The sequence below is a fragment of the Anser anser genome (assembly GCF_964211835.1).
Source record: "Anser anser genome assembly, chromosome: 5".
Taxonomy (NCBI): domain Eukaryota; kingdom Metazoa; phylum Chordata; class Aves; order Anseriformes; family Anatidae; genus Anser; species Anser anser.
In genome coordinates, this window is record NC_139725.1 from 62,288,393 (window position 1) to 62,311,467 (window position 23,075).

General features: G+C 38.3%; 1 protein-coding gene and 1 long non-coding RNA gene across 2 annotated transcripts in view; both read left to right on the forward strand.

Moving 5' to 3' along the window:
* EXOC5 (exocyst complex component 5) overlaps positions 1 to 18,769 on the forward strand; it is a 30,761-nt gene extending 11,992 nt beyond the window's left edge. The window contains exons 5-18 of the mRNA XM_083836586.1: positions 3,768 to 3,832; positions 4,315 to 4,343; positions 4,516 to 4,625; positions 5,111 to 5,155; positions 5,257 to 5,397; positions 6,372 to 6,454; positions 6,913 to 7,122; positions 8,318 to 8,465; positions 10,540 to 10,648; positions 11,343 to 11,463; positions 12,247 to 12,333; positions 14,827 to 14,935; positions 15,918 to 16,133; positions 16,514 to 18,769. Of these exons, the coding sequence (XP_083692712.1) occupies positions 3,768 to 3,832; positions 4,315 to 4,343; positions 4,516 to 4,625; positions 5,111 to 5,155; positions 5,257 to 5,397; positions 6,372 to 6,454; positions 6,913 to 7,122; positions 8,318 to 8,465; positions 10,540 to 10,648; positions 11,343 to 11,463; positions 12,247 to 12,333; positions 14,827 to 14,935; positions 15,918 to 16,133; positions 16,514 to 16,702 (1,662 nt within the window). The 3' untranslated portion in view covers positions 16,703 to 18,769. The remainder of the gene's footprint in view (positions 1 to 3,767; positions 3,833 to 4,314; positions 4,344 to 4,515; positions 4,626 to 5,110; positions 5,156 to 5,256; positions 5,398 to 6,371; positions 6,455 to 6,912; positions 7,123 to 8,317; positions 8,466 to 10,539; positions 10,649 to 11,342; positions 11,464 to 12,246; positions 12,334 to 14,826; positions 14,936 to 15,917; positions 16,134 to 16,513) is intronic.
* Positions 18,770 to 19,674: 905 nt separating this feature from the next.
* LOC310899739 lies at positions 19,675 to 22,567 on the forward strand. The gene is made up of 4 exons (XR_014584603.1): positions 19,675 to 19,804; positions 20,613 to 20,715; positions 21,192 to 21,240; positions 22,433 to 22,567. It is a non-coding gene; the product is annotated as an uncharacterized lncRNA (long non-coding RNA).
* The last annotated feature ends 508 nt before the right edge of the window (positions 22,568 to 23,075 follow it).

Sequence of the window (23,075 nt, forward strand, 5' to 3'; positions counted from 1 at the left end):
TGAACAATCATCCTGCTCTGCTTAAGTTGTGTGCAATGGTATGACTGTAGTCAGGAAAAGTTGCAGTGCGTGGGAACAGCAAAAACTTGGTTTGCACATTCAGCAAAAAGTGTTTTTTCTTGAAATGCCTCTCATAAAGGACCTAAGAATAGGTTAATGTCATCCATTCACTACTAAGCCAAAAGCGTCTTTCAGGGAGTTGGAAAACTAGTAGCTTCATATACTTTTATTTCCAAGAATTCAGTTGCATAGTGATTTTTGAATCATGGTCTGTGGATATATGGTAATTTGCCAGTTGATAATTTGCCCTAGTCTGCGAGGGAGTGCAAAAAACACTTTTCTGATTTCCAAGGAAAACAGAAAGGTTCCAACATAACAAAAGTTCTTATGTAGATAGTCTGTTCAAGGTTGTCTTCTTTTTTTTTTATTCCCTAAGTAGAAATAAAAGACGCATTTCAAAGTGACTTTAAAACAGCATGGTAAATAACAAAGCATAATTTAAAGAAAGTTGTATTGTCTCCTGAAGAGTCTCGTAAAGAATTCAACTTTTACTCAAAACTTTGTTTTGTAATATTTCCCGTTGGAGGGTCTGAAAATTCTGTGGTAGATATATGTGGTAAGCCTGGAAATTGGTAAACAAATTCATCTTTGTACACCCTGAAGACATTCAGCAAATCTGGAGGAAGACAAGCGTAGGAAAGGCCAAAAGTCTTGTGTCAGCCTGCAAAGGAAGCATGTGAGAACACAAATGAAAATTTCCGGTTATGTTATTTTACACGGAGTATTTTCAGCCCAGGTGTGTTAGTACTGCTCTGTAACTTTCTGCCTCCAAATTTAAATAGCAGGTAGCAATAGTGTTAATAAAAGAACCTGCCTAGATGTGTGGTGTGACAGCTTAATACGTCTTTGAACTAAAAGTATTTCTAAAGCACGGCATAGTAGCAGATATTCTAAAATGTAAATCACTAATACTTTATCACTGTCTTCTGATTTTCGAACTGATGTGGTTTTAGATTGTATTTTGGAGGATGCTGGGATTTCTTATACTATGCCGTCCCTCACAAGTGTGAGTTTTTCTCTAAGACATTGAGGGCAAGGGATACTGAGAAAGGAGAGGCAATAAAGGAGTTGTGAAGCAGTTATTTTGTCAGGGATTCGTGTTTTTCTCAGTGATGTCAGTTTTTTAAAACCTGTTGGATTCTTACCTCCTCTTTTCTTCTCTATATGCAAGCTGTTGTTTCTCCCATTACTTTCTCCTAGCTGTACTGAGTAATTTCCAGATATTGTCTCCGTGATAGCTTTCCTTTGCTCTCTTGTCCTAAGCTAGGTGTTGTGTGTCTTCATCCTCAGAGTCGTTATGATTTGCCTTGCGCTGCCAGCTAACCAGGACCTCCTCTTCACGGAAGTGTCTTAAAGCAAGCAAATCACTCCAGTTAAAACAGTTCAATTATAAAATGATGCAGCACCTCACTGGTTCGTCATGCAGTAGCGTTGTCATATTTAATGTTTACTGTTATTCCTACACCCTCTTCCTCATTTATGTTCTGCATTCAACATCATTCCATTATGCCTTTTAACTGGCTCATAACAATATTTTCTGTTAAAATTTTCTCTTGCTATTCCTTGTCCACCTTTTCTTCTGTTGTTTTTTTTTTCAGATGTTTTAGTCTGTGTTTTACAGAATCCATATTTATTTTGATGTAATAGTTTACAGAAGCATGATTCAATTAAAAATGAGATATGTCTGGATTTAAGCAGAAACCATGGAGAATTGATTTGTCATGGCTTCTGTTGTGCATAAGAAAAGGCCACGAATTCAATAAAAATCTAAGAAGTTAGTTAACAGCTATTGTGTGAAAAGAAGACAGAGAAAACGTTCCATTTGTCGGGTGACTTTTTTTCCCTTTTTGATTTTTTCGTTTGGTAATACTGATGAATAACTGCTAATATATAGGCTATCCTAATGACATCAGTATCAAACAGAAAAGCTCGTTAGGTATTAAGGTTGCTTTAAGCTAATAGAAATAACTGCTGTTTCATTGGATTTATTTGAGGAGCGTGGCTGCTTTTGATTTAAGAGGCTATTGTAAGCTGACAGTTCAAAACATAAGCTGCTCTTAATAAGCAGAGTGACTGCGCCTTGTTAGAGCCCCTGTTTTTGCTGAACAGCCATCCTCATGCGATGACTGTGCCCTGTTTTCCTACCTGTGTGTGGTGTTCCGTTCCTGAAAAGTTTTAATCCCAAACTGCTCTGAAGTGGTGGGAGAATAGGATTTCGTTACTTCCATTCCTCTCACTCTCGTTCCCTGGAACGTGGCTAACAGGAAAAATGACACAATGAGCACATTCTCCATGTGATCCGTTGTGCCAGTGTATGTGAGGGCTTTGCCTGGATGCAGTAGTTACTTTTCATCGCTCCCTTTGAGGGGCCTTCCCGTCACCAAGACCAAATAAAGACTACAGCTGTCACAGAGCCGTGGTTTGCACCAGTCAACATTGTCTGCTAAATTCGCTGCTCTTAATCGCAGAATCACAGGCTGGTTTAGGTTGGCAGGGATCTCACAGCCCATCTAACTCCAGCCCCTGCCATGGGCAGGGCCCCCTGCCCCCAGCCCAGGCTGCCCCCAGCCCCATCCAGCCTGGCCTTGGGCACTACCAGGGATGGGGCAGCCACAGCTCCTCGGGGCAGCCTGCGCCAGGGCCTCACTGCCCTCAGTGTGAAGAATTTCTGCCTAACATCTAACCTAAATCTACCCTTTTTTGGTTTCAACCAGCTCTTTTTGTGACACTTTCAAAATTAGCAGTTGCCGTTTTCTGTAGTTCTAGTTAGCCTGGTGAAACAGTCGCTGAGCACTACTTAGATGTGCTTGCCATGCTGATTGATCATTGAAAGACAAATGGTAAAAGGCCTTGCTGTTCAGGGCAGCAGAAATCTGCATGCTGCTTTACCTTTATTCTCTAGTTTTTGTATCCGTGAGACTATTCATATTTTGTTGATGCATGTTAAATGAAATTTCATTTTAATTTTTCCTTTAAACCTCACAGTTTTTAATTTCTAGTACAGCTTCCATTTCTCCTTTCTGGGGAGAATGTTAGCTATGCTCTGCCTTGATCCCTTTTCCCCCCTCTTTTCCTCTTCGTGCCAAGCATAGTCATGGCTTTTCTGGATGCAACTATCCTGTACTTTCTTGAAGAATTCATTGGTGCTTTTCCTGGGGTGTCTGAAAGGGTTGTTAGCCAATTCACTTCTGGAGCTCAACAGAGAGCTCTTCTGGTTGGGTGCAAGTCAGTCTGATTTTTATCTTAATTCATGGTAAAGTATCATGTTGCAATTCAGCTGGCAGTGTGTGTTATATTTGTGTATTTTTTTACAAAATGGAAGGGTACTTATTGACGTGAGATTGCTCTAGCCACGTTATTTGGGGCTGATTAGCTCGGAAACTAAGTCTGTAAGTCTGTAAGCCTTGTTGGCCTGATGTAGTGCTGAGCTATGTGTCCAGACAGCTTAAACACCTGTAGAGGAGTGTCCCATATGAACATATAGTGAAAGAATTTTTCTAATGTTTTCATCTATTTAATTGTATGTTAGAATTTATCATAAGCATCATAGAAGTGCATACTTCAAGGAGGTGATCTCTTCACAGGTATATCAATTAATTTTAGAGATAGGAACTACATGTATGAAAGCTGAACAGTGGAGGTGGAAGAAAGGAATAGCCCACAATCAGATCTTTAGTAATCGACTGTCATGTTTTTATTTCTAACAGATTAAAGAAGCAGCTGATATTATTCAGAAACTGCATTTGATTGCACAGGAACTACCTTTTGACAGGTAAAATTCTATCTGAACATCTCTTAAAAACAAAAAAAAATTACCACAACTACTTCACAGCTGTAATTTTCTGATGCTTCTCTTTTTATGGAGGTGGTGGGGGACATGGGGAGGGATAAGATGGGAGAGGGGCTTTACTTCACTCGTGATTCCTGTAGCTTTTGAGATGGATCATGTGCTTATTTCTGTCCCCTCTATTCTTGAATTCGTGTTCATGTACTCATGTTGCAGGATCATCTTTACATACACATCCTAAACTGCTTAACAGACTTTTAATGGGATAATTTTGGTGTGCTGACTTAATTAGATTTGGATTAGATGCTTGTAGGTTTTTATGGTTATGAAGCATGTAACTTTTCCGTCATCTTTGTGTTACGTATTTTCATTTTGAAATAGATCATGGGTAACAGGCTCTCTAGGATGTCTGATTTCTCCTGTGACGTGGATTTGAATTTAATCATGGTATTTTTTGATATTAACAGGTTTTCTGAAGTAAAATCAAAGATAGCAAGTAAGTTATCTATCCAGTTCAATCCATATTCCTATATATGAATTGTTAAAACTGATCAAAGAAATATGCAATACTGTTAGTGATACCATTTTTGCGAGTGCTTTTATTACATGGCTTGATGGATTTCATTTTTTTATTTTAATTTTTTCTTATTTTCTCCATTCCTTTCCAGGTAAGTACCACGATTTAGAGTGCCAGCTAATTCAAGAGTTTACCAGTGCACAACGGAGAGGTGAAATCTCCAGAATGAGAGAAGTAGCAGCAGTCTTGCTTCATTTTAAGGTAAAAGCAGGGGTCTTAATTTAACAAATAACAACAACAAAAAAACACCAGGATACAATAAATGCCTCTTTTAAGTGAAAATATTTGCACAGGCACAATGACCATATCAGATAACACATACACCTTTGCAAATACTGAGGTGTTCCATCTGAAATCAAATGCAGGGGAATAAAGGAGGCAGATGATGAGGAATCAGAGGCAGTGTCAGTAGAGACCATTCTGAGATAATCTTTTCTTGAATGTGTGTGAGCTGACATTCATGCTTGAGGAGTGTTAAAACCTGTGGTGTATAACCATGGAGAGTGATGATTATTGAAGCTATGCTAGATTTGTGATAAAAATGGATTTGAAACAGTCTACACTTTAGATGAATGTATTTTTTTTTGCAATAACTTTTTCAGAGGAGTTGTATTTCATTAATTTCATTCTGTACCAAAACCACGGAGAACCTGCTTTAACATTGAATTGTTTTTCTCCTTCCACAGGGCTATTCCCATTGTGTTGATGTGTACATAAAACAGTGTCAAGAGGTAATGCATTTTTTGTCTTACATGCATCTCCTTGGGTGTTGATTTATTTAGTCCTATAGGTAATTGTAAATATAATATTAAATTTGCTTCTGAAACCCTAGGGTGCATTCCTGAGGAATGATGTGTTTGAAGATGCAGCCATTCTCTGCCAACGAGTGAATAAGCAAGTTGGAGAAGTCTTTAGCAATCCAGAGACCGTGCTAGCCAAACTCATTCAAAATATCTTTGAAGTTAAACTTCAGGTATTTCAAATTTAGCATGTTAAAGTTATTAAGCAAGCTTTACCTCCATAAGTGTTTTATCTGGTAATAACAATTATTGTGAATTTACAATATTCATAATCGTGTATAAGATGTGGAATCACAGCTGATTGCCCTAGCTAGTTCATAAGATATCATACACATTTGATTCTTTTCTGTATGCTATCCCTAGAACATAGCAGGAAAGGAAGTTTCACATTTAATAGTGTCTTTTTTCTGTTCATGCTTGGAATTAAGTTTCATGTATGAGGCTAGCTTTAAATAAGAAAAAAGAACTTATGCCAGGAGTATTTTCCTGCAGCTAATACACTGTTTATATGAAAGTTTGTAGTAGTTGAAAATATTGTTATCCATCCTGCAAATACACTCTGTTAAGTGTGTAAAGTCAACAGCATGCCTACTCATTGCAGAAAGCAATTTCCCTGTCAGCATTATTCCCCTTATTGACAATAATATAGTGTAGGGATTGAGCTTGTGTTTCGTTCCCAAATTTGTGCATCAATTTTGACTTAATATTTTATGGTAAATAATATTTTTGGCCAAGTATTCAATTACAAGAAGGCTCTAAGCTTGTATGTGCTTTGTGTATCTATTATGGTAAGCAAATATATGTCTTTTGCTTATTATCAAATGCAGAAACGCATTTAGACCTCCAGTGGTTTTGATTCTTAAAGAGAAGAAATCTAGTGTTTGGTCAAGTATCTTTTCAGAGCAGTCTCTCTCTTTTATTCGCTTCACATTCTACTACTTCATATTATTAAATCACTTTCTTCAAAAAGATGCATTTAACTATCTGCAGGTGATGCAAGGGCTGTAAATCAGAGACTTAAAACCAAAGAATACGTGAATTACTGAAAATGTGTGCTTTGAAGGAAACATATGTAAACCTAACAGGTAGTGAGTATGACCTGAGGTTTGATATCTGTTCTTCTAACAGATGTACCTAAATTTTGCAGATTTATGTAAAGGACCAGCTAGAAGAACACAGGAAATCAGATGCAGAGCAGTATCTTAAGAATCTCTACGATCTGTATACAAGGTATTTACATATTGATGATGAAGTTACTGTTGTTGATATCCTCTTGTAATAAACTGAATATGTCATCAAGATGTAGGATGAGAGGACAAAAAAGTAAACTCAAAAAAAAAAAATAGAAAAAAATTAATGGCTTTTATCCTTTCCGGTGATCACATTCCTAAAGAAAACTTTAAATAGCCATTGTTATTTTTAATGGGAAGTAGTTAGTATAGTGGTCTTTGAGTGTAATTTTAAATCTGGGCAAAAGCCAGTCCTCTATATCTCACTTTGATTGCAATTGTGCTGTATGTAATCAAACATGAATTATGCGAAGTTCTTTTCTTAAGTATAAAGCTGCTAGAAGTCCTAATCACGATCAGGATTCTGTTGTACTATGTACTTTACAAACATTAAATGCTGTAATTCATACAAATTCAGCTTTCTCCCCCTCTCCCCTTCTTTGTTTCTTTTGCATAAAGAACTACTAATCTTTCAAGCAAATTGATGGAATTTAACTTGGGTACTGATAAGCAGACTTTCTTGTCTAAGCTTATCAAATCCATTTTCATTTCCTACTTGGAGAATTACATTGAGGTGGAAATTGGTTATCTGAAAAGTAGGAGCGCTATGATTCTGCAACGCTATTATGATTCCAAAAACCACCAGAAGAGGTCTATTGGCACTGGAGGGTAAGTTTCTTCTATTAGTTCCCTACTTCTAAAGTGGAAGGGAGGTGGTAAGGGGAGAAACATAGTATTTACCATGCCAGATGCGCAGTGATCAACTGCAAAAGGGCAAAGTCACTTCTAAAGTGACCTACAGCTTTTTACATTTGCTATCATTTTATGTTAACTTCCCTTAAAAAGCGTATTGCTCTTGATACATGTGAAAGGTGATGCATGGTATTTATATACTCATGGAAAATGAAAAATACCAGTTAAACCTATGTTTCAACTTAGGATCCAGATCCACAAAAGGACTGAAGCAAAATTAAGGTACCTAACGCATGTGTATGTGTGTATCTAAAAGCATACGTTTTTTTCACCTGCCCAGGTCTTGTGGTCCCCTCCCAAGACCTAGGAAGGGGAAAAGACCATAGCAATGTCAGTGAGAAAGCTCTTAATGAGCCCAGAAGATGCAATGGACTTAGAGAAAGGTAAAAACAAGACTTAATTATCCTCAAGGTAGAGAAACTAATAAACGAGTAGTGAGACGTGGGAAAGGAAGAATTAAAATTTATGAGACAGAAGTGATGAGACTACTGCACCTTTCAAAGAGTTGTTGGGGTCAGTGTGTCAGGCATGAAAAGTGATTTGGAGGGAACAACAACAATAACAAAATAATTAAATGAATTAAAAAGCGAAGATGAAAATTTAATTTTCTTGGGGAAAATTAAATTGATTATAATGACAGACTTTATGGGTTGCATTATGCATGGAAATGTTTTGGAGCATGCTCAACTAAGTCAGGACTGCGTAGATAGGAATGAGGATGAGAGGCCTTGTGGGTGTGGATGAGATAGAAAGCTCTCATTTGTGTTTTGAAAGTAAAATGCGTGAATGTATGAAAGATAAACTTTGTCCACAGAGCATACATCCCAGAGAATTTAATTGAAATTATTTTTATTCCCCAGCGGGGGAATAGCTGCTCCCATGGTGCAAATGTGCCATGGTAGAATATGGTTGACTCTGGGATCAGAGGTGGTTGTTTTGCATTTACTAGCAATTTTTTTAAGCTTGCAAGACTGTCTTAGTGCTTGCAAATCCTAAACTGTGTCTTGGGTTCTGTTTTTGTGAGTTAACAACTAAAACATCCTAAATCACTGTTGAATGTGAACATCAAAATTTCCATCCAGTGAAATCTTTTGGTATTTCTTTGTCCTAGCATTCAAGACCTCAAAGAGAGAATAAGGCAACGTACAAACTTGCCATTGGGGCCAAGTATTGATACCCATGGAGAAACCTTTCTCTCACAAGAAGTGGTGGTTAACCTTTTGCAAGAAACTAAACAAGCCTTTGAAAGGTGTCACAGGGTAAGTTTGCTTCCTGTAATCTCCACTAGTGATATAATTGTGTGTATGAAATTAAATCTTCAGGTTCAGTTTTCAGTTTGATAGGGAGGGCTTTAGTCTATTAAACAAATTCTCTTTTATAGTTTTCACTGATTCAGGGTCATGATGGGGGCTATAGGTTTCCTTTTACATGTGTTCTTTAATACTGTCTGTGCTTTTTTTTTTTTAAAAATAAACTGGACCTAAAAACTGGGAAGCATTTAGTGTATTCTTTTTCCTTTTTTAAGAATACAGAGAGTAGTTCAGCCATTGTTCTTTTGTGTCAAATGCCACTTGTTCTAGCTTAAGAGACCAATCATCTGTATCACCAGCAAAATTATTTATTACATGAGTAGAAATAATCTTTAATATTGTTTGCCTTGGTAATTTTCTACTGTTCTTTAAAAATACTTTAAGATTAAAAAGAAAACAGCTTTTTGTTTTAATTAAATCACTTGTTTTACTGCCTGCCACTTACTGTTTGATATTTAGTTTAAACGAAACCCCTTTTAATTTAATTGCAGACGTAAATCAATAATTGGGATTTTTATTAGCTAAACACACTTAATTCTAACAATATTTTATGCCTCTAACATTCTAAATTAGTTCAGTGTATAAAAGCTTTTACCATTTTAGATATTCAGAAGCATTAATATTTTAGATTCTAAGAGGGGGTAAAGATGTAACAAAATACAGGTACGGCACAGGCACGACAGCCATTCCTAGTGGTGGAAGGCAGTGACTGCAGGACACACAGGTAGAACATCTCTTTTTCTCAGTATGGTAGTTGCTACAAACTTGTTAAATTCATGATACCCACTTTTTGTAATTGTTCATGCTTTTTTTTTTTTCCTTCCTGTTAGGATCAGATTTTTTTTCATACTTGGTCTAAAACCAATTGTATTTTTTTTTGGGAGGGGGAGCAGGGAAGCAGTGCAAAATGGATCTTGGCAAATAAGGAGAATTTTTAGAATTACAGGTACATAAAAACTTCTTTGTCATCATACATGCTGCTAAGCTTGTCATGGGGGCAATTCATTATGCAAAGGAAGAAGTTAAACAACACCCTGGATAGCTTCTTTTAATATTTATGTTATGTGACAGATACAGATACACTGTTTGTCCTGACTGCTTTAGGAAAAATAAGTCGACGGTTCTGAACATACCTGTATATTGAAATATTCCTGTGCTTAGAAATTTCTGTAACAGGGTGGGGTTTTGTGTGGTTGGGTTTTAGGCATACAGAGGAAATCTTTGGGAGTGCTGTTATGTAAATTAACTTGAATTGCAATAGTAATTTTACTCCGAGCTTCATAAATCTTCACTTAATTCCTTAGAAACCAAAGGCCTATTTCTTACCTGCAAAAGCCCTGTCACATTTTTCTTTAGAAAATGGATTTACTGACAGGTTGCTGTCCAAAATCCTGTGTTGCTTACAGTTCATGAAGGTATATATGTGAGCATTGCTCTACTTAATAAAAATTTTCATGCTCTGACTCCAGCTGAACTGTGATAAATGGAGCTGACGTTCGGTCTGGATTATTTTTTGAGGTATGGTGACAGTGATGGAAGAACAGCCGTGGTGGCTGACACTGAAGGTCCATCTAACCCAGTGTCCTGTCCTCTAGCAGTGGTTAGTAGCAGAAGCTTAGTAAAAGACAAAAAAAGGCAGGGCGTGTATAGAGTCATTTTCTCCAGGTACCTTCTCCCGCAGTCTGTGGTTCAGGTGATTACTGAGATTACATCTAGATGCTTGTGTTTTAAGAACTTAATGAATAGCTTCATTGATTTATTATTATTACTATTAGAACCTGTTTATATTTTTGCTTTACATAACATCCTGTGGCATATTATCTTCATTTTAACTGTAGATGCTGAAGAATTTGTTGATACTAAATGCTGCTCCTGAGTAGTTCTCTGTATGGGTACTTTTAATTTAGAATAAAATTCCAGTTATTTTGAAGTATTTGCTATATTTTAAGCTTATCAATATCAGATAAACTTTCAAATGTATGTAGAACTGACCTTTAGGATATTTTTTTCTTCTTCTTTAAAGCTCTCTGATCCGTCTGACTTACCGAAGAATGCTTTCAGAATTTTTTCTATGCTTGTAGAATTCTTATGTACTGAACACATCGATTATGCATTAGAAACAGGCCTTGCTGGTGAGTACAATATCTTTTGAACGCTTCATCTCATTGACCTTTTCGTGCAGACCAACTTTACAGATCATTGCCTTGCCTTATTGATTGGCTTTGTTCAAAATATATTGGCTAAATGAAATTTGGTTTGTGTGTTTGGGAGTCAGTGTTTAATGTCTTCTGAAGTGTTACTTCTACTTGGAGAATTCATGCACAGATGAGAATGTGCTACTGTCTTCAAAAACATTTGTATCAAAGATCTGGACATCAACACTACCTCTATTAATTGTTCTCTGTGCCCTAGCAGAATAATATTTTTATATGAAGGCTTAGTGTTTCACATTTTATAAGAGCTCCAAACATGTTTTTATAGTTGTGCATTTTAAAAAGTGACACTAATAAGAAAACTGCTTGTATTAAGAAGTTAAAATCTTGACAAGGAGAACCAGTCTTTCCTCAGTGAAAGCATAAAAACTGTGTTCTGAATAAATATTTAAATTGTTTCATTTTGCTTTCAGAAACTTTAAAAGCAAGATATTTCTATGCTTACCTGATATAGCTAAGAGAAGTATTCTATATGTGGCACCATGGTAAATTTTTCAAACTCTAAGCCTGTGATCTAATAACTCATGGAAAAATTCTGCATACTTAAAACATCATCATGCTAATTAAAGAACTGCATATCATTACAGTCCTAACGAAACCTTCTTTGCTTTAGGCATTCCCTCTTCTGATTCAAAGAACGCAAATCTTTATTTCTTGGATGTTGTCCACCAGGCCAATACTATTTTCCATTTATTTGATAAGCAGTTCAATGATCATCTAATGCCATTAATCAGGTACCTTTGTTTTGATTGTTCCTTCCTTTTTGTGAATGGTCATTTGTGGTGAACAAAGCAATTTTTTTATTCTTCATCTCTGTCAAGAGGAGTTTATTCTTGGAGTGGTTCCGCCTGATGTTGCGGAAGATAAAATACTGTAATGGGAGGGGGAGGAAGGGAAGTTGATCTGTATCTTGGGTAACCAGGGGGAGAGAGGGAGCTCCAAGAGTATTGATAGGAAGAAAAGACGAGTTGCTCTGCAGAGACCGCGCTGCTATATTTAAGGCCTGGACTAAAGGGTTTTTTTGGTTGCATCCTGGGCTGAGCTGGCAGTATCAGGGCTGCAGAGATTGCTGGGGGCTACATCAGTCTCTGCCGAGGAAGAAGCTCACCAGGCCATGGAGCCACGTGTGAGCTACATAAAAGCTGTATGTTGTTAAGGAGCCACTGGTTGGAATCGCTCAAGGCAGAGCTCACAGATGTTCTGTGAAAAGCTGGGTTTGCATGCTAAGTGTGGCCGGAGCTGGCAGCAGCAGAGAAGCACCGTGTTCAGTAGGCACAATGCTGCCTGAAGTGTCCTGCAGTACTGCCCGTCAGCACTCCACAAGTCCTGTGTGTAGGGTCAGATGGCTTTTAAGGCTGTTGATTTGCTGTTCTAAAGACAGCTAACTCCATCTAAACTAGTCTTTTTTTTGATGGGATGGGAAATGTTCGCACATTTTTGTTGTAATTAACAGCCCCAGCAAACAAATTTGTTTTGGTATTTTAACCTCACTTCTACAACGCTTTATGCTGTTGCAGTTCTTCTCCTAAATTGTCTGAATGCCTTCAGAAGAAAAAGGACATCATAGAACAAATGGAAGTGAAGCTGGATATGGGCATTGATAGGCAAGTAGACATTTAAGCTTTCTGTTAATCACTGGTTCCTGTAAAACTCCTTTGTGATGTATTACTAGTTTTCCTTTTTTTTAAAGGTGAATTATTTCTGAACACAGAATTGATTTCTTCTACCTTTATTCTGCATAGGAAGTTTAGATTTTGTTTGTTTAGAGGGTATATTTTCCTTGGCAGATTTCTGACCTCTGGAAAGATATTACTGACGTCTTTGGTTATGCTGAGAGAGTGCTTTTTATTTTATTTTATAAAATTCAGTTTTATCTTATTGTCTCACGCTAGTTTTTTTTTTTTTCCCTTTAAAGGCATAAGGAGTGATGATTGAAATAGGTTAAAGGATTGCAGAATTTCCATAAGGAGCAAAGTTTGACAAAAATAGGTTAGATGACTTGTTTGAATCTGTGCAGTGCTATGGATTAGACCTAGTCATAGAAGTCTGTAGACCTGGAATAATTTTGCTTCTGACATTGACTTGCTTTGAGGCTGTGACTCATTTAAATCTTTTTTCCGTTTCTTCGTATAAAAATGAGGGGATAGCCATAAAAATTGTAAATGAAAATCATAGCTGTTCTGCAGCAGGGGAAAGTAACAAGCTTAATGTTAGGAAACCAAACTTGTGTGACTGACTGCCCTACTTTGCTCCAGGAAGCAAGTAGTCTTCCAGTATTTCAAGGATGGTATTCAGCCTAGAACCAGTTACCTAACCTTTACATCGCTGTTTTGTCTCTGCAGTGATGGAAATAAACCTACTTGTGGGAAGTGAGGGCTACTCTGGAAATTATCACTGAAGTTTTTATGAGAATCACTCCGTACTGGAGAGGGATGAGAACAGCATTGCATAGGAAAAGCAGGCATTGCATTTGCGTCCTACAGGGCACTTTCTGCAGAGATAAGGAAGAGATTTGATATAATTTATTTGCAGAGAGCTCAAAGAGTTATTTCTTAAAAGGCATTTTCTGCATGTGCAAAAATAAAGGTGGAGGTGGAACATGTGCAAGTAACAATCGAAGTTTGAGCTGCTCCTGCTAGAACTTTACCTAGAGGCTTAAATTCAAAGCTTGAAATACTTGAAGTATTATTAAGGCTGTATGATTAGGTCTAGCAGGCATGGGTCAGTCAACAGCATTAGAATAGTTTGTAGCTGTTTGTGTAAAATAACTAATCTCTAAGAAGTGGCAGTGAGACTTTGGAGAACAAGTCCCTGTTGGAAAAGAGTACATTCAAAGGTTTGTGGATGGAGTCTTCAAAAACATTTAAGCTTTGGCACGTACAAACAAGATTAGCTTTCAGATGAATGTTACGTGTAAAATGTGTTTACGTGCCTGCTTACATGCTGCTTTGTAGTACCACTGATGCTGTTAGGAACTGATTATCTTGTTTAAAGAACTGATCTAGTTTAAAAAAAAAAAAAAGGCAAATTTCTCAGTGTTGATGGTTTCAATGCCACCCAATCTGTACAAGTCCTACAGCACGTTCTGGAATGGCATTCCCTACAGTTGTCTACCTCTATAAAAGTGATTTACTCTATGTATAGAAAAGAATGAGTTTTAAAGGATCAATTTAGTCCCTCTTTGGACATATGTGGTGTTCTCCTTCTCACCCATAGAACTTGACTCCTTCAAGTCCCATAACAGCCTTGACTGTGTTTTTTTGGAGGGGAGCAGGGGAAAGGAGGGAAGTTTGGGTGGAGGTTGAGGGGGGGAAAAAGCACGGGGAGAGACAGGAGGAGATTCCTGACAAAGGTAGGTGCTGAGACAGGTATGCAGCCTCTCTCAGCTGCATTGGTGTTTAACTTCTGGGTTGTGCTCAAAAGTAAACCAATGCCTTGGCCTTAGATAATGTTCTGAAAAAAATATATCTGGAGGGGGAGGAATAAAAGACACTGTAAAGCTCTACTAGGCATTTTAGAACAAGAGAAATACCAAGCTCTAGCACAGAAAGAGGTGTTGCCCTCACTCCCCCCCCCTTTTTTTTAATTTTTTGCAAGTGTTTTCTGATGCAATGTGATCTAATTCTACTAAACTAAGTGTTTGGAACGCTTCCTTCAGTTGCCCAGTTCCCTCAGCAATGAAGAATGCTAGCCAGTTTCTTTGAAGAGCTGGATTTGAATGGCTTACTTCCCTGTTAATGTGTCCACTGTAAAACTAGCTGGTCAGCATGCTGTGTGTTGGTCTTGAAGATACCTAACTTAGAGCAAAGAGGTGTTTGGGTTTTTTTCCCCTCATTCTCCTTTTCTTAACTGCTTATTTAAAATCAACTTTGTCTTCTCTAGAGAATTGCATTGCAACTTCAATCCCTTACTGCTTATAATACATTTGCTTTTAGTATATATTCTATAGATTACAGAAATGTCAGGTAGTGAGGTTTTTTTCTCATCGTTTTATGCTGCATGCTTTTGCATAGAATCACTTCAATATATGTACATATAAAAATCAAGGAAATGAAAGTGTTCTCTTTAAAACCCCAAATTTATTTGTAACTTTAAAGGACGCTGAATTGTATGATTGGACAGATGAAGCACATCTTGGCTGCAGAGCAAAAGAAGACAGATTTTAAACCAGAAGATGAAAACAATGTTTTGATTCAATATACTAATGTAAGTAAACCAAGTTCCAACTCATCCGTATAGCTTCAAATGCACATGAATGATATCAGGTACAGGATTATGTTTAACAAATAGGCATTTGACAACATTTGTATTTGATTAATTTACTTAGCAATTCCATTTTGTACTAAGCAATTGCAAACTGTTCTGGACTCTCTTCCCCAAGCTGAAAAGGAACATTACGAGTTTTGTATCTAGCGTCAGACACAGATCAGTAGGTGCTGGACAAAGTGTCACATTCTTTCCTTTCCCAAGAGGCCCAGATTTAAAACAGGGTTTTTAGCTGATAACTAGTTTCTGAAACTCATAGCTTAAAGCTAATTATCAGATACTCTAGTTGCTGGGTGCTTTTTCCCCTTAGGATGTCAGAAGCATAAGAAAACATGATGGGTATGGCAAGACCAATTTTTCCTGTAAAATGTTCTTTACCGCTGTATCTGTTGAAATCCCAGACTCCAGGCTGCAGAAATACAGCTCAAGGGCTGGGTTACATTAGTCTGTTGTTAGGGAAATGCAGAGAGGTGTAGAGAACAAATTATTATTAATGGAAGAAAGTAGGAGGACTGCCTGAATACCTGAAGCCAGACGGAAATGGGAAAAGTGGAGCAGTAAGATTGGTACTTTGTGGGAAGAGTGAAGATGGCTGTTAATTTGGGCTTATAATTACTGCTGATGAGGCTTGTAATCACCTTGTTTTCCCCCTTGGTCAAGCATTGCTTAAATTAAAAGCACAAACAGAAGTGCTCTCTTCTGAACTGACATGAAGTATAACTTAGTGGAATATTGTCTTGCATCTGTCTTTTTACTTGCATTTTTGCCTCTGTGGCAAATGAAAAACTGAATTGTTAATTAGAAAATAACTAATGATGTCGTGCTTCAGGAATTTTAAAGAACTTAGTAACTGATGTTTAGCTTATGATCTAGTAGCCACTTTATGAGAACAGGTTTCTAGAATTTATTTATTTTTTTAAAGGCTTGCGTTAAAGTCTGCAGCTATGTCAGAAAGCAGGTGGAAAAGATTAGGAATTCTATGGATGGTAAGAATGTGGACACAGTTTTGATGGAGCTTGGAGTTCGTTTTCATCGACTCATCTATGAACACCTACAGCAATATTCCTACAGTTGCATGGGAGGCATGTTGGCTATTTGTGATGTGGCTGAATATAGGAAGTGTGCCAAAGACTTCAAGGTAAGCTATGTGTATGTTGGTGATGTACAGCCATGTTTCGGAGTTAGATACTATTTTTCACCAGCAGTTTTCATAAGAAGTCCTCATAAAAATACTCCGTTTCTGTTTGAACATCAGCATTTCACATACTGATGTTATATATTCTGTTCCTGTAATGGTAGTTCTTTATCATGTCCTAAAGAAGACAAAAAGCCACAAACTTAGAAAAGCATGTGCCTGTATATATACTTATGCACACATGAAGAAAGAATGACTGCAATGAATCTTCTGTAGGGATGAAGCGTTTTGGGAATCTAGATGGATGTTGTGTTGTAAGACTTAAAAAAGTAGCTTTTATTCTTAATACCCATCTCTTTCTTTTTTTTTTCTCTTAACCACAGATTGCACTGGTGTTACAGCTCTTTGATACTTTGCATGCACTTTGCAACCTTCTGGTTGTAGCCCCGGATAACTTAAAGCAAGTTTGCTCAGGAGAACAACTTGCTAATCTGGACAAGAACATCCTTCACTCCTTTGTTCAGCTGCGTGTTGATTATAGGTCTGCTCGTCTTGCTCGTCACTTCAGCTGAGAGCATGGAATGAAACGTTGTACCTTTGGGCAGTCCTCAGTTAGAAAGCACAGGGAATGATTTCTTACCAAACCATGGTTGTAACTTTTGTGGGATAATGACTGTTCAGACTAAAACAGCAGCCATATTTAGACATGACTATGTAGAATGCGAGCAGGTAAAAATCAGAATATCTCATGTAACCTAAAGTTCTCCCACTGATGAATTTTTGCAAAACTACTTGCTACTGTTTGGTTTTTTTCTTATTGGAAACGTTGTGGGAAAGCAAGTGGTACATTGGAAGTATTTTAGTCTTCAATATTGAATTATCAGATACCATTTGTTAGACTTGAACTACAGAGCATAGCGTAGGTAATGGATTACATAGAATAGACCACTGTAAAAACATTCTTCATCAATTTTAATGACTTAGACTTCAGCACAGCTAATCATAATAAAATTATCTTTGATTGGTGTTTCTAAGTCATTTCTTTCATTTAAAATGTTATCCTGCTCAATGTAATTTCTTGCTCTAATTAATTAGTTTGGAATTTCTTTGAGGTGTAGAAGTGAAAGGAACGCTATCCCAGAAAGATGTAATTTATTCATTGTGTAGCATCCTGAACAGAACTAAAGTGGTGAAAAGATTTTTAATTTTTTTTTGTACCTAATAGTCAAGGGCCCACTGGAATATATTGGGGTTGTATGACATTCTTGTTTCTGTTTGTTTGATATTGGCACACTGAATTTTATATATGCTTCTAAAGTAAATGCAGCTGCCTTGTCAAATGCGTTCTTGCTACAAGGCAAAGGTTCACATGTTTGGGTTAATACAACTTTTTCCTGTCTCTTGTTTTGTATGTAAATAAATTCAGATTATAACAAGTGAAAGGACAAAATGTAGCCCAACTGTTCATTTGTATGTGGGAGGAACGGACGGCAGCTCTAGCAAAAAAACTAAAGGTAAAATTTCTTGTGCTGAAGATAATTGATCCTCAGTGCCTGAGCAATATGAAATGGTGAAGTGTGCAAAAGCTTCTCTTCCACTGCTCTTAATTTCAATATTGGAGACAGACTACTTTTAGGTCAGTTATGTTCCAGCACTTGTTGAAGGTGCCTCTGAGATGGACCCAGAGTGTGCATATAGTAAACGGAAGCAATGGCGTTGTTTGAAACATTTGGGGTGGCTTTTCCACAAACAGTTGAAAATTGTTGTGAATAGACCTTTGTTCAGAATAAGTTCATGTGGAAAACAGGTTGGAACCGCTGTGGTTTGTGTCTTCAGCCTGACTTGCATCATCCTTGAACAGATAATCTGTAACACTTCGTTTTATTTCTACAGTGGGCTCAGCATATATTATGAAAACTTCTTTCTTTCCCATTGTTAGAGCAGCATTTCTATAAATTTACTTTATTGGTTGGTCAAATAAAATTATTTTCCTCTTTTGTTAATGACTTCCCACGTGTAGTCAATATTGACAGACTTGTGTGGAACTTCTCTTGGTTAGCTGAGTTTCTTCTGCTTCATTTTATATTTAGCAGAGCATTATATCGGTAAACAAGAGAATGGGTGCCAGACTTTCTCAAAGTATTCTGTGAGACTGGCTGCTTTGTTGAGCTGCATAGCTCTGTTCCTTGGCCATGGCAGAGCCACAAAGAGGTTTGGACACTGGAGGAGGCACATGCTTGCACTGCTGCCATTTTTTTTTCAAAAGCTCTGATGTGAATTCAGATGATACCTCTCTTACCTCTGTAACTGAAAGCCAACAATTTTAAGGCTGTGGTTTTATTAACCAATACAAAATCTTTCTACAAAAAGTGTCAATTTGTAATAAAGACTTAAGAACAATGAACATCATTGTAAGATTGCAGATCACAGAAGTGCTTCAGAATTTGTTGTATGATTGTTTTATTTTAAGGTTGTATGAAATGTATTTACCATATTTCTTGCTTTATTAGCTGTGTTTCCCATGCATATGCTCAGTGCAATATTCTCATTATGCCTGTTAACAGGAGGCGGCATAAAGTAGGTGAATACTTAAAAACGTAGATATGTAAACTCTTCCTCAATAAAAAGAATTTCCTCCAGATACTTTTTTCATTTCATTTCCACGTTCTACAAATATCTTTATACTCAATTGTAAAAAACCCTTCTATTTAAAAATAAAACAAAAAAAGAATAAAAGTAACTTTACTGACCAAATTTATCACTGGTGTGAGCTTTCCCTTTCCCCTTTCCTTGAAAAACCTCCCCAGGCACACACACACAGAGTTTCTATTTCGAGAGAAGACTGCGTTGTCAGTAAGTTTACTTTGCAATACAACTGGGATCGGGATGGGGCAGGGAACTGTAATTTTCACACATTTTTAAGTTTAGAGCTATTATAGCGTGTAATTTGGGAAAATATTTCCGCTGGTTTCTGAATACAAGAAAGTACTATCCAAAATACAAATATGCATTTTAACGCTCATGCAATGAAGTAAAGTATTGCCTTCCTAATGCTCGCTCCTAGAACATTGGCATTTAACAGGCTGGCAGCCAAGTGGATGCCTGAGAGGAGGTGTGTGAATGTGTGTGTAATTATGTTGTCTACAATTGGTGAAAATGGCTTTGCAGTAAACTGTTGTAGGCTGGAAAATAAGCTGTGTTTTTAGAAGTCCTATAATTTCGTAACATTATTTGGCGTTGTATAATGTTCGCGTGCACACAGAGCGCAAGGAGGAGTTGGTGCTCTGTTAGAATACTTCTCAGTGCAAATGAAAATGAAATTGGGAAATGGAAGTGCTTGGAAAAAGAGAAGATCTAGATATTTAGAGTAAGAAGTGGAGACATTAACTAAAAGGATATGGAGAACAAGCATTTTTAAATGAAGTAGCATGGCACGTGGAAGAAGGAGGTTAAAAGTGTGATTAATAGAAGCCTGGCATACACATCAACCTGTGAGAATAAGCAGGATTGGAATTAAAGTCTGTTTTTCAGCTACATTCCCATCCTGAAATGAAGCGAGCCTCCAGAGGAGGGGGACTGGCTAAAACGCTTTGCCTTGGAGCTGCTTGTTCATCTCGAAACCATTGGATTCAACAGCTTTCCATACTCGAGTGTCAATCTGCTCTGAAGGACAGGTAATAATGCTGCAAACGTGAGCTCTGCTTATTTCTGCCGTGAGTAGGAATGCTTCGGCAATGTGCAGTCTGATTGGATGGAAGGAAAAATTGCCAGAGTTGAGCTTCTTTTATTAATTGTATTTTTATTTCTTCCAAGACTGCAGCGATCCAGATAATGCTAAGTGGCTGACTGGAGAGCTGCACAGTATTGATGGGGGCAGGTCTCTTTAATCTCACAATCAATAAGAGAACTTGGTTTGGATTTTGTTTTCTTTTTTTTTTCCTCTCAGCTTTCACTAAGTCACTTTAAATGACTGGTTGCTTCAGCGTGTGACCGCCACAGATAACAAATTTCTGTTGCCCAAGGAGGAATTCTCATGAGCTGTCTAGCGCTGGAGTGTTGTGACTGAGTGTTATCTGAAACATTTCTGTAGGAAATGTGGCAAATGGGTGACAAAAAAGCTGCATCTCGTGAAGTGCCAGGAAAAGGGAGGGGCCTTTGGTTCCTTTGTGGCTCCAGGTGTGCATTGGCCTGCTCATCAGAAACCCTTAGTTCCAAATTTCTTAAGGAAATTTCTTAAGGTAAATTTCTTAAGGTACATGCATGGCAGTAAATCTAGCGTACTCAGATGGCGTAACAAATTCCAAAAAGGAGTGGTGCTCTTTGGATTATTATTATTTTTGTTGTTGTTGTTGCGGTAACTGTCCCATTTTGGATTAGCACCGGAGTTAAACTGGTCACGGACAGGAAAACCAGTCCAGGCTGAGCTGCTCGTTCCTTCTCAGTGAAGGAAGCAGATCACGGCAGTTGCTCATCTAATTTCAGATGCAGGTAACGGCTCTGCTTTGTACTTCCTGGCTCCAGAGCAGCAGGGAGGATAAACCAGCTCTCCACGCCAAAAGCTGCTCTCCTAGAGGACATCTGAAAGGTAGGAGTATCTCTCCTGCCCTCTTGTTATGCTAGATACTGGCTTCAAGGCAACATTTCCCCAACCCCCACTGGTAAGCAGAGGCAGGTTTGTGTCTTGCTATCTGCATTGGAGTATTTTCTCTCTGGACATCGAGGGGACAGGCTGGCACATTGTTTGGCTTTTCTTTCTCAGTTGTTTCTACACCTGTTCAAAGGAGCGGAGGGAGGGAGATTGCCTGCCCAGTCATGTTCGCTGCTTAGCTTGTCTTTTCTTTTTTCCTCCTCTCTCCTAATTTCTTTTGGTGGCAGGAGATTTCTATACTATGTCTTCTGCTTATCTTTGAGTGGAGAAGCAGCTGTGTTTGCCTGTCTTCTTTTCACTTGTACGGGGCACTGCTTATCCTGTGTCAATACAGCCTTTAGTCTATGTGGAAGCCCTGCTTTCTACTTTTATTCTATTAGCTTTACTTCTCTGTGTCCTATTTTCCTCTCCAGATCTCTCAGGACTGCAGTCCCTTCCCCAGTGTCACAACATTACCAGAGAGTAAGTCCTTTAACTTTACAGCGTGGCTTCTAAAGACCCCTACACGCACTGCAGTGGTAATTCAGCTAATTGTAGCCCGGTCAGTGGAGGAGTTTGTCTCCCTTCCCCTTTATCTTGCTACCTTCCCCATATTCCATCACCTCTGCGGGTCAATGGTTTCAATATGCTCTCACCTACCAAGTGGCTGTGCAGTGCATTATATGAGATATTTCATGTAAGGGACCAGCAGTGGGGAAAAGGTGTCCTGCATCTCCAGTGCCCACTAGGTAATGTCCAGAAAAATAACAGGAGATTTAAAGTTGAGCCCTGTCTGAATAGTATCTTTTAAAATGGCTTAATAAACTAAAATGAAAAAAAAAAATCATTCTTGAGTGTCCAAATGTCTTGTTTTTAATAAATTCTTTATAGTGATTTGAGATAAAAATCAATTTGGGACTTCCTTTGAGTGGTCCTAAATCCTGCTTATCTGTACGTGCAATTTCCCCTCTAAAAATGGAGGGGACCTTGGAACAGAGGCTGCAAAAATGTCCCCGTGGCAAGCTGTGGCAGTTCCTACCCTCACCATGCTCAAGCCTGTCCTTGTCCTGCTGACAACTCACCCCTGAGGGAAGGGTCAGCGCACACGCTCCTTGCCTGCCCTCGTCCTCCCCATCTTGTGTAGCCTTGGTACAGAGCGATGTGAGGCCTTTGTGTTGAAGGAGAGACTTTGGTTTGTCCTTCCTAGGCTGTCCAAAGGGTCCAGTAGCTCCACACTACATTTTGTCATCCTTGCAGGGCCAGAAGTGGTCTCATGAGACACTTAGCTCCAAGTGCTGTATTGTTCGGTTCATCTTACAGTACGTGACATTCTTTGAAAGCTGGTATTTTCTTTCACTGAAAACCAAAACGGTCTCATGAGGCTGCTGGGGCCAGAGCGTGAAGAAAAACAAATGGTATTTGGGGATCGTGGTGTGTGAAGGCCAACAGGAATCGTGGCAGCACTGGCTGTTGCTGAAAGCTTTGGCGTGCGGGTTTGTTTTTCTCTAACCTGGATTTTGGCAGGGCTGGAGGAGAGGAAGGACTAAGAGGCACAGGGCCTTTTGGGTGTGAAATGGGACTCTAAATCCAGGCTGTTTCTGCTCACAGTCTGTTCTTTCCTCTCTCTGTCGTACATCTGCTTTTCCCACCTCGACCATCGGCCTGCTGGGGATAGGAGCTGCTCTTCCACCAAGTGCCCAGCCTCCTCGAGGCCACCTCCCTGTTTGAAAAGAGAGGTGAAGCTGGGGAGGGGTGAACCCCCAGCTTGATTCCTCGCTGGATAAATGCACGGTAACAGAGCCAAAGCAAGGTCAATAACTCCCGTTGGAAGACGTGGTTACAGTTCAACTGGCAGCACGAGCCGAGGTGAAGGCAGTCATTTTGTGGTGTTTGGGTGTTGCAGAGAAGCCAGCCGGCATGAACTTGCGCGTGAAGCATTTTTATAATGTTCATTTCGCTGTAAACAATTCATTAAAATAACTTGCTAAGTCTTAGGCAAGTGGATTTTTGAAGGTTGCTCATTTCACTTATCCACCCAAAGTCAATTTGAGTATGAATATATAACATTTTACTCATAATAACAAACAACTTCAGAGAAGAGACATTTATTCTGGAGGCAGAGATTCGAGCTAGACAGCAATGATGCATTACAAATATATAATTATTTGCACTAATATTTGAGCAGGTGGAATGGATTAGTACATGGTCAACATTACACTGCTGATAACATGTATTTTTCTATATTAATATGTACTGTGCAACATGTATTAAAATTGTCAATAATTCATTTTAACAGAGATAGCAATATTTATATTGCT